The sequence below is a fragment of the Grus americana genome, chromosome 11 (assembly GCF_028858705.1).
Source record: "Grus americana isolate bGruAme1 chromosome 11, bGruAme1.mat, whole genome shotgun sequence".
Classification (NCBI taxonomy): domain Eukaryota; kingdom Metazoa; phylum Chordata; class Aves; order Gruiformes; family Gruidae; genus Grus; species Grus americana.
In genome coordinates, this window is record NC_072862.1 from 22007625 (window position 1) to 22018354 (window position 10730).

The following is a 10730-nucleotide window of genomic DNA, read 5'->3' on the forward strand; positions in this document are numbered from 1 at the left end:
ACAGCATTAATACACAGGTGTTTTCTTCTGCATCTGCTTGGAGATGCTGGCTGGTGAATATTTAGAATTGAGGAATGAATTGAAGAAAAGGACCCAGCACCCTCCACTGGTTAAATCTTTGAGTGCAGGTGTTCAATATTGAACTAGTTATCAGAAGCTAAGCAGCAAGCTTTAGGCAAAGCTTAAATGCTGCAGGATCTCAGTTACTTTTTTCAGCTGATCTCGACAGTAAACATTTTATATTTGGAAATAAGTTCATTTTTGTCTGATTATATAATAAGGATTTTTCCTTTTCTTTGAAGGGTTATTTTGGAAAAGGTATCCTTTCAAGAAGTCGGCCAGTGTACAGCATTTCAGATCCTTCACTGGTTACTAAGTGGCAAGGTAAATTGTGCCTGTTTGTTCTTCCATCGCTAGGCTAATAGTGCTTTTCACTTCTCTTCAGTCATTGAAAGTATATGTGTATAAATTACACACAGAAAAGTAATCCTTCTACTGGGTCAGGTCAAGGATCTTTCTCCTCTATACCTTGTCTCTGATGATGGCCAGTACCAGATGCCTAAGAAAAGTACAGGAAGAACAGGAAACATGTCAATAGCTCCTTAATGCGTTCTCCTAGCCTTTGCTGGTTTGTTGCTTAGGAAGTCTGTAAGTGAAGGTATCATCCTTGGACTTTCCTTCCTATAACTGTCCAGTTTTTCTCAGTTTTAATCTGTAGATTTTAGTGTCCATAAAATCATGAAGCAAGGATATGTGAAATTTTTAATCTGCTTAAGGCCAATTATATCTGGTCTGCTCTTGGTTGTTTAGAGAAAGACTGTCATTCTTTATTCATCCTTTCCATGACAGTTAAGTCTCAGTAGACATCACTGGATTTTATCTTATTCCACCATAATTGTCTTTTTATGGGCTGGAGAAAAATAGTGAATTTAGTTGCTCTTCTGGTGCAGGCTGTTACCTCTGTACCTTTTCTAGTTCTACTGTGTCCTTCTTGAATACAAGCGGGACCAAAATGGCATAGAGTATTGAAAATGGGGTAATTACTAGGCTGCAGATTACCTCAGCAAAATCGCATGAAAACATTTTTATATTGATGAAGCAATGTATGATTTTTCTTTATGCAGGTGCTAACATAAACATGCCCATAATTGCATCCAAAAAGTAAGTTAAATTTACATTAATTCATTCTTGAGGTTTTGATGAAACAGATTATTTTGTATTTTATTTTACTGGTTTTCAGATTGTTGGCTGTATAAATGCTGATGACTTGCCTCTATTTTTTTTCTTTGTATTTAATTTATAACTCACATTAGAAAAACTAGACGTAGAGTAGGTGATATTATGTTCAGCATGGTTTTTCATGTAAGCTTGCAGGTATTAATTGCTGAACTGAAGCCAAGATGGAGTGCATGTATATGGGTATGAATGCATAGTAGTATGGGTAATTAATTCATAATAATATCAAGCATAATAAACTTCTTTCTTAGCTGAAGAGGAGAATTTTCTGGGGCAGGCTATTTAAAATAATTCTTCCATTTCCTTATTGAATTATTATAATGTGGGCTGAAGCAGCTCTTGAACTTGTATAATACATAAAGGTGTTACTTTTTTTTAATAGTCTCTATTAACAGTGCTAGTTTGTACATTTAGCAAAATAGAGGGTTGGATCACATATTTATTTTGTTCCACTTAAATAGTACATGAACTAACTGTAAGAGAGTGTTAGTTACTCTGCTTTAATCTTATGATAACTAAAAATTTTAAATTTAAAATGTTACGCTCCTTCAGTCCTCAACTTTAGATAAGCCAAACAGCAGCATTACTACTACTACTGCTACTACAGTTATTACAACTTGCAGAAACGCAGCACTGAATTACATAGTTTTATTATGAGTCTTCAGAGGGACGTGTATTTTGTGTTAACAGATGAAATTTGCATTTAATTGTCTTTGTAGTTCTTCACTACCTGGTCTGTAGTTACTGATTAGGATTTTGTTCTGGGAAATAAAGAATATTGTACTAGCATTGTCCAGGTTTGAGTAAGGGCAGCTGCACTCCGCTACCTGCAGCTTTCACAGAATTAATATTCTTCCATGTCTTCCATGTCTTCCATTGCAGATTAATGTTGTCTTCCAAGGAGAAGTAATTGAAGGGACACTAAAAGCTCTATCATAATTGAAAAATAATAGAAATATGTACAGCTTTCAGCTACTGTCTTACTGATTATTATTATTCCTCAGGGATGTGTGGGTTTTGGTTAAAACTGAAGGTTGTTTCTGCTCAAGATTTTTACGCTGGTGTTATTGCTATGCCATTGCTGATTCAAAGGTAGTTAAAACAGAGTTTTGAAGATACTGTTCTCAGTAGTTAGCTGTTTAATAGATGAAGTGTGTGAGAGCTCTATATGCAAAGTCTTGTTGCATATTCTAATCATGCAAGCTCTGATACCAAGACATTTTTGCAGGGAGTTCAGGCTTCAGTGGGAGAAGGAAGTTTTTGCCTGGTGAAGTTCTTGCTTCTTGAAACTGTATAGCAGTAGTCCTTGTGCAGTGTTCAGTAACGGTGTTTGTTGCCAGAGAAATTTAAAAGGCAAAACAAAGCCAAAGAAGGTAGCAGAATCTTGATGTTCAGTAATGATGTTTGCAGCTTCCTGAAGACTGGAGTCCTATTACATTGCGCATGTTGTATTTTGCATAGCAGTTATTAGGGGGTTGTTCAGATTTGGTTTGTGAACTGTGTTGAATCTTCTTTTTGAAGGTGCTTATTTTTAAGATGTTAAATAAAGGATGTAGCACCCTAGAATTTCTCATTTATTTTACTTGCTTACTAGGTACCAGTGTCACGTTCAGTGGGCTAAAAGTATTTTGCAAGAGCAAGGATTTGATGACTGCTCGGTTACCAAAATTCTTGAAAATTACACTAAGCCTCTTGAGCTGCCATTTTTGGAAGAGGATGGAGCTGAACAAACCGGCAATAGTTGCAACAGAATGGGCCCAAATACAGAAAATACAGAACTTTCCAGACAATCTTCTACAGCTATTGGAAATGTAGTAGCCCTAAGTCCTGAGAATCAGAATGAAGGCTACAAGAAAGCCTGTTTGGAAGGAGATCCTGCATTTGATCCTGTGGCCATACATGGCTCCAAAGAACAAGAAGAAGGAGACTTGAAAGAGGTAGCTGAAGCGTCTTGCCAGAAGCATGGTTTTCTCATGCATTGTGGCTGCAAGGAGAGCACTGAGCAAGGATCTTGTGAGATGATCAAGTCAAAAGAGTGTGCTCCAGAATATGTATTGGTGCAAGAGGAAGAGGAAGGTAGCTTATGTCTTGAAGATGCTGCTGCTCATGCACAAGAAAATGTAAGGATAAAAAGTATCCTAATCTTTTAGAAAAATCATATAATCACTCCTATTTTCAGAATTCAGTATTTTTCCAGTTTAAAGTTTTAGTAATAGAGTAATTTTTTCTTGTAGGTTGTCAAGAAGGAAAAACTAGTATGCAGAAGAAATCCATTTAGGATTTTTGAATATTTACAACTCAGCTTGGAAGAGGTATGTTTCAAATACAGTACAAGTTGTTTTACTTTTAACCTGAAAAGTAAACATTAATCTATGTTGCAACGTATTTTAATACCTGTTTCTGAAGTACAGGCTTCTCCTGTGTCTACAAATATTTGGATTGTCTTAGTCATTAAAATAATTTTTAATTACCTGCAATAATTACGTGATATGGTTAAAAAACATGTAGGGTCCAATCCCATTCGCTTTATATGAATAATCCCACTGACAAAGAGACCAGTGATAGGACTCTAAGTATGGAAATACCAGGAATGTAACATTTTTATAAATCCTGCTTCTATTGTACTGCTTCTAAATGTATTCATGTGTGTTAGTTTTAACACAGTGCCTTCAGGAGTCTACAGCATGTGCATAGATTTTTTTTTGTAGTGCTATGTGTTGAAATGTAAAGGTCATGAAGACAGATCTCAAAGGAAACTTTCAGGCAACTTGTTTGTCTTGACAACATTAGGATTCTTATATAAAATTAATTTGAGCCTTTGTTCTTGTGCGGAATATAAACTACAGGAAGAGTCTAGCTGTCAGTTAAAATGATTCTGTTTATTTTTTCAGGCTTTTTTCTTGGTATATGCTCTGGGATGTTTAAGTATTTATTATGGTGAGGTAAGAGATTGGATTAATTTTTGATTACTGGGGGTACCATTAGTTTGGATATGTTTTGGTCTGAAATTTTTACCGACTATGGCAGTATTTTGTGATGTTAATTCTGAAGGAGGAAATGCCAAACAGAGTAATTAGGAATTTTTTCTTATAAGTAGTGGTATTTTTGTTTATGAAATGCTAGTCTGAAAGTTTTATGTTCACCAAGGCAAATACAGATAAGTGTACAGTCTTTCTGTAGACAGAGGTTTTTGTTGTAACTTAGACAGGAAATACGGGAGAAGTAAGTATGGGAGGAATAATGTGGTGAAACAGCAAAATTTCTTGGAGTTTTAAGCATTAATTTATAAGTATATCAAGCTACTGTTAATGTAATGACAAAATAATTGGAATGTATGTTTCTAGTTTAAGACTTAACAGATTTCCCTTTAAACAAGGTCATTATGGGACTGATTGTGAAATGCTAAAAAAATCCCACCTAAATGGAGCAACGTGTTTCTGTCTTATATTCAGGGATTCCGCATTTTATTGCCCGAAGTTCATGCTCTTTGCAGTGGACTGTGATATTTGATACTTGGCTGTTACACTCTACTACACACAGTATTCTATATCTGCTGTCATATTAATATTGTCACATTCATGCCTTTGGTTGTGATTTTTAGGAGCCTCTAACTATTTTGAAGCTATGGGAAGTTTTCAGCGAAGTGAAGCCCAACTTTAAAACTACTTACATGGCATATCACTACTTCCGCAGTAAGGGTTGGGTCCCCAAAGTTGGACTGAAGTATGGAACTGATCTCTGTGAGTAGCTTCCTTAAAAAAAAAAAAAGTGATCATTTTTATATCATTCATGTATCTCATTTAATGGAAGCTGGACTTCTGCTGAACGTATTGCTAAGACTGTTTCTCTGTATGGGATTTTTTTGGGGGAGGGGGCAGGAAGGAGAGGGAAGAGAGTTGCTTGTTTGTTAATGGTAGGGTTTTTAATTGTGCAGGAATAATCAGCAGTGTCCATAATCCCTTGCTGAGTATTTCAAGAACTACATTCAGCTCACGTCAATGTAAACAGTACAGTAATGTCTGTCATTACAGGAAAATGTGCAGAAAGGGAGATACTTTTTAATATATGCATACAAACCAGCAGGTGTTTTAATACTCCTGAAGCAGTTTTATAATTTGGGGGTTTGTGTATTTGAGGCTGTCAAGGTTGTGCTGAGCTAATCCTTTGGATCAGTGTGTAGGTTTGGCTGAATTCAACATCACTGTTCTTAGTACTCTGGGCTGTAGATGGGGTTTTGCTATTGATCCCCTGGTCTATACGGGAAACTGATATCACTTTGTTCACCGCTCATTTGTGTTCTGGCCTTAATTGGTTGTTTAGTGTATCACTGCCTTTGGATTTGTGCCAGACAAAGGAAGTGGATTAGTTTAAGTCTGGTAGGAGTTCTGCCTTACTCCTGAGCTCCTCTACCTTCTTGTTCTTTGGCAGTACCTTCTTAGAATTTATGTTACTATGATTGCTTATAATGGATAATTTGCAAGTCGTGGTTGTCACTGGAATGAAGTGCTGCTTGTCCTCCTGACAGGGTCTGTGCTAGCCAGCTGTGGAAGAAAACCTGTGCTAGTTAAAGACAGACCTCTCTTAAAAGCTCATGACAAAGGGGAGAGAGGAAACGTAACCATTTAGCTCAGTTACAGCCGCAATGAGTCTTGTGTACTCTTGGATAGAGAAGGAACTTTTAGCGGGTCTGGTGGGCAGTATGTGAACAGAACATAAGTTCTGTTAACAGAACAAGTTCTGCAGGCAGAACTTGTGCCCTTTGCCTCTGCTAAAACTTGTGGAAAATGCTTGCTTAGAACAGGAACTCGATGGCTTATTGTGATCTTTTACTTGTACTCCAGTGGCTCAACTTCTGTTGCAAGCACAGTTAAAACCATGAGTCTGTTGCAGAAAAATTCCATCCTAGACTTTTTCCCCCAGCAATTGCTAACTGTACTTTGGCTCTTCTGCTTTATCTTTTACCTGCCACTCCCCTGCCCTGAGTCACCCTGATGCTCTCATGGTTTTTCTGTCTCTTCCCTCTCTCTCTCCACTTGTTGGGACAACTTAATTCTGAGCAGAATTCAAAAGTGTTGGAGTTTTGTCCTGTGTAATTAAACCTTACAAAACATGTGAAAATACTTATGGTCCCAGGTATTAAGCTCAGATGGAAACCTTGAGATTATCTAACTAAGGTGTTTCTCTTTCATTTCAGTGCTGTATCGAAAAGGCCCGCCCTTCTATCATGCAAGGTTTGAAGCTTGGTTTCTGTCTAATTTCTTATTTTCAAATTAGTAAATTTCTCTCACACAAATTTAGTATTTTCACTGGTTAAGCACGTGTTCTTCACTCAAAATACTTTGCCAGATGCATTCATACTGGGAATGCAAGTCCTTTTAGCAGAGGTACTAAATAACACAATTTCATTGAATTCATATAACAGTAGTAAGACATTAAAAATTAAAAGTTTCAGTGAGCATATTTAGCACTCATATGATGAATGCACTCAGGAAAGTAATTTGATTTAGGAATACCGACTTTTAAAAATATATGGTATGGATAATTACATAATTTAGGAGAAAAAACTTCTAAGAGATGATAATTGTCTTTATTCATTAGCGTGTCAGGTTGAACTCCTAGATAATAAAATGATTAGAAATGCTGACATTCATAAGAGAATGCTGCAAACATCAGCAGAAAGGTGAGAAGGGAAAGTGCCAGTAAGCATATTCACAACTTCATTGTTTCTCCTCTCTGCCTAGTAGAAAGAGACTTAAGTTTCACAACTTCCTTACTGCTGGCATATTGTTTAACAACAATTTTAAGCTCTAATTCTTAGGTTTCATGATCTTCCTAAAATGGTAATTTTCTTTCTGTCAATTGTCCTTTCTGCTTTGTTTTCCAGTTACTCTGTCATTGCTGAATTAGTTGATGATAATTTTGAAGGTTCTCTTCGCAGACCACTCAGCTGGAAGTCCTTGTCTGGCTTGAACAGAACAACTGTTAATGCTTCTAAGGTAAGTTAAGATGCTAGTTTTAAAATAGCTTTAAAATGATAAATGTACAGTTTAGTTCCAAAGAACAGGGAGTTGGAGTGAGGCTGGAAGGAGAATCCTCCTGTTTCTAGTCTGCCAAAGAACGTGTTGAGTTGCCAGTAGGCACACAAGAGCTTCCTTTGTCAATATCCAGATGAATTCTGGAATAAGCTTATGAAAGTTCTGTCGCCTGTAGGAACATTAAAAGTTGTGCGAGGAACAGAAGACAGACCTGAGGGACACTTCTGTCTTTAAAGCCCTCTCTATCTACCAGCATTTTCTTTTGAACAGTGAAACTGGAAGTTTCCAAAAGGTTTTCTCTGTGATAGAGCCTCAGACATAGTGCTTCCATACTCATAGCCATGCTGCTCAGGTGTTGTGTTGTAATTCTAGTTTATCTTACAGCAGTGTTATGCTTTGATAAGGAAAATGAGATATACAGCTCTCCCATCTTGGTTTGCAGAAGACACCTTGTAGGAAACTTGATATCTGCATTTCTAATTAATCTAAAACTTGTATAGACAGAAATCAGTTGAAATTCATGTATTTGTGTTTTCTGTTTACCAACAGGAACTTATGTTATGCTATTTGATTAGACCGTCTGACATGACTGAAAGAGAGATGTCGACACCAGAATGCATGAAAAGAATTAAGGTTCAGGTGAGTAATTACTTCTCTCCTTTGCCTGTATAGCTTTCCCTTGGGGCAGCTCGACAGCTCACTCTAAGAGCCCCCTTGAACTGTTGCTTGCTCTTCAGCGTGCTTTGGTTTTTGCATGCATAGCTGCAATAAAACTAGATTCCTTTGTGCCCCAAGGCATGAGAAGTGCATTACAGGCTGTTTAAAGACTTACGATCTTCTAAATTTTAATGTTGCTGCTACAGTAAATGTAAGCGTTTGCATGTGGAAACAGAGATACCTATTGAGACTGTAAGGTTAGTGTAAATTTAAAAATGAAGGGAGAAAAACGTGCGAGAGACCAGGTGACTTCAGGAACAAATGTAGTCATATACTGGAATTTCTCAGTGGTCCCATAATATACGTCAATTTGCTGAAGGCTTAATCCCTGTCCCTCACTGATTGCCTGTAGCTTTTTCTTCACACACACAGCCCCCCCAATAATAGTTGCTGGTTTTTATTTCAGGAACTGATTGTATCTCGTTGGGTTGCTTCCCGTGAGCGCAGTGAGCAAGATGAACTTTAACTGACTGTATAGGAAAAACCTTTTTTTTTTTTTTCCAAACCACGCCTTGTTGTTTTTACCTGATCTTCTCATGATGAACCGTTGCCTCAGAACAGTTTCTATCAACATATTCAGTTGGTATGTATAAATGCTATTTAAAATTAGGTATATCCTGTTTACTGGAGAGGATGTTGTATTGAAAAACATAACTATAATAATGCATATGAAGGGGAGAAAATTAAAGCTGTGTCCCAACTCAAAATACGTGTTTGTTTCCTTAAAACCTATAAATGTGTATCTTGGAATGGTGGCTAGACTGCAGTGATAAGTAATGGTATTTTTAATATTCTGACAGATCCAGGCATTAGTGCTGAATAGGTACTGAAGTCCAAAACCTGAACGTCTGACTGAAAGCCGAAGCAATGAAGGATCATACAGTTTTCTAGGAATACCTTGCAGATCCTTCAGAGTTGAACTTAGGAACTGTAGGGCTAACTTCCTTTTGTAGCTCAGCACGGGGTCCTACATTTCTTCAGAAATGAGGACTTAAACTTGATAGTACTCAAGTTTGCTGCTGGTTTTTAACTAGTTAAAACCCAGCCATAATGATAGTGAGTCAAATAACCTTTTGAGATACCTATGGTACCATTCTTCTTCAACCAAAACCTGAGTTCATGGCTGTGATGAAGTTGCACAAACTTAGATTTGGGAAGGCATGTGGTTCTTGCAATGTTGAGCGTTGTAACATGTTACCGTTAGGTGCCTAGACCCTAGAATGTAGTGGTGCCATCTAAAAGTGCTTTTTTTCACAAGCACTCCTCAGAATTGAGGAACTCTTCCCAGAATGTGCAAGGATTTAAATTAATTCTGGGGTCTAAGCACATAACAGCAATGTTAGGTTTCATCACTGCTTTTTTCTCTTTTACCCAACAACTTTTACCCAGCAACCCAGCAACAGTGTGTACATTTTTTTTTCATGGTGCGCTCATAGCTCTCTTTGTCCTGGCCTGTCCAGTGTTCTAGAACAGACTGAGAGACACCGCTGTGTTTTGTATAGGGCAAGGCATAGGCCAGCGCTGAGCAGTTCTGCCTTGCTACACTAGTGCCTGCTATTTTCTAACTTTTTTGTGAGAATTAATCATCTAGATTGCAGGTTCCTAAATGTGATGTTTACTATTGCTAAGCCACATTTGGAAAACAAACCAACCCAGCAGGTATTCAGCTGCTTTTCAAGTTGAGCCAGGCGGTTAAAGTATCAGCTACAATGCATTTTAAGTATTGCTGCTTTAGATTCAGGCATTTGAATTCCATCTTCGTGTTTGAACAACAGGCTTCCTTGCTTCACTGCACTGTTAAGATGTTAATTTTCCCCGTGTGGTGAGAGAACAGTTCATTTGCTGCAGCAGTAAGGATACATTATAGCTAGTGACAATGACAGTGGTTTGGATTGTCTTTGTGCTGTTTTCATTCACTATAACAGAGGGTTTGTCCTGGTTGCAGGACATTTTCCAGGGCTGGTAAAAATTCTGTCAGCTCGGACTGTTCCCACCAAACAGAAAACCACAATCATGCTTGCTTAGGCAGTTTAGATTGTAAAGCCATGTCACAAATGCAGGAAACTATGTACTCCTCAAAGTGGAAGTCTTTGCTTTCATTTAATAGGACTTCTGCTGGAATGATGTAAAATGAAAATGTTAATTGCATGATAGTTTTTTCAAGCTGAACAGGTATGTGTTGACTGTATGTGGCAAGGTGTTTTGTTTCTAGGTGCAATGACCGCACTTCATGTTTCAGTACTGTATCAAATGACTTACATTAGATACTTGTACCATAGCACTTGCCATTGTATTTATATTTTACCAACTAAAATACAGTACTCAAATGAAGTATGGATTCTGATTCACTCAGAAGCAGCATATGCTAATTTCTTTTTGTAAGGCCAAATCCTAGCTGAAGAATCCTGACTTGCAGTAGGAGTGGGTGGATAGGAGGTCTCACGCAGCAGCTGCGTTGCACGTTTCAAGCTCGTTGTCTTTATTGTGTTGTGTTTTTTGAATATGCTTTTAAAGGAGCTGTAACTGGAAGAACGTGGAGTGGGGGGAAGCATGTGAAGTGTGGTATATGCAGCTGGAGTACTGGGGCAGGCTTAATGCAGTTTGCATATGCAAGAGTATAAACTACATGTTGGCAAAGCCCCAGTCGTTTATGGTTACTTCTCCATCTTTGAGAAAATAGGACTTCCATCTCAACCAAACCCAGCTTACTTTGCAGAAATTAGTAGAAGGAAAAAAAGCTGA

General features: G+C 37.6%; 1 protein-coding gene across 7 annotated transcripts in view; it reads left to right on the top strand.

Annotated features, from left to right (window-relative positions):
* The window catches only part of TSEN2 (tRNA splicing endonuclease subunit 2), a 43531-nt gene that overhangs the window by 27785 nt on the left and 5016 nt on the right, over positions 1 to 10730 (top strand). For 5 of the 7 annotated variants that reach the window (XM_054837819.1, XM_054837817.1, XM_054837814.1 and 2 more), the window contains exons 3-12: positions 303 to 384; positions 1125 to 1161; positions 2831 to 3356; positions 3471 to 3548; positions 4128 to 4178; positions 4838 to 4976; positions 6431 to 6467; positions 7121 to 7232; positions 7821 to 7910; positions 8395 to 8695. In XM_054837819.1, the coding sequence (XP_054693794.1) occupies positions 303 to 384; positions 1125 to 1161; positions 2831 to 3356; positions 3471 to 3548; positions 4128 to 4178; positions 4838 to 4976; positions 6431 to 6467; positions 7121 to 7232; positions 7821 to 7910; positions 8395 to 8454 (1212 nt within the window). In that variant the 3' untranslated portion in view covers positions 8455 to 8695. Of the gene's footprint in view, positions 1 to 302; positions 385 to 1124; positions 1162 to 2830; positions 3357 to 3470; positions 3549 to 4127; positions 4179 to 4837; positions 4977 to 6430; positions 6468 to 7120; positions 7233 to 7820; positions 7911 to 8394; positions 8696 to 10730 lie in introns of those variants that run through there. The other 2 variants (XR_008578768.1, XM_054837820.1) reach the window with 2 other exon arrangements.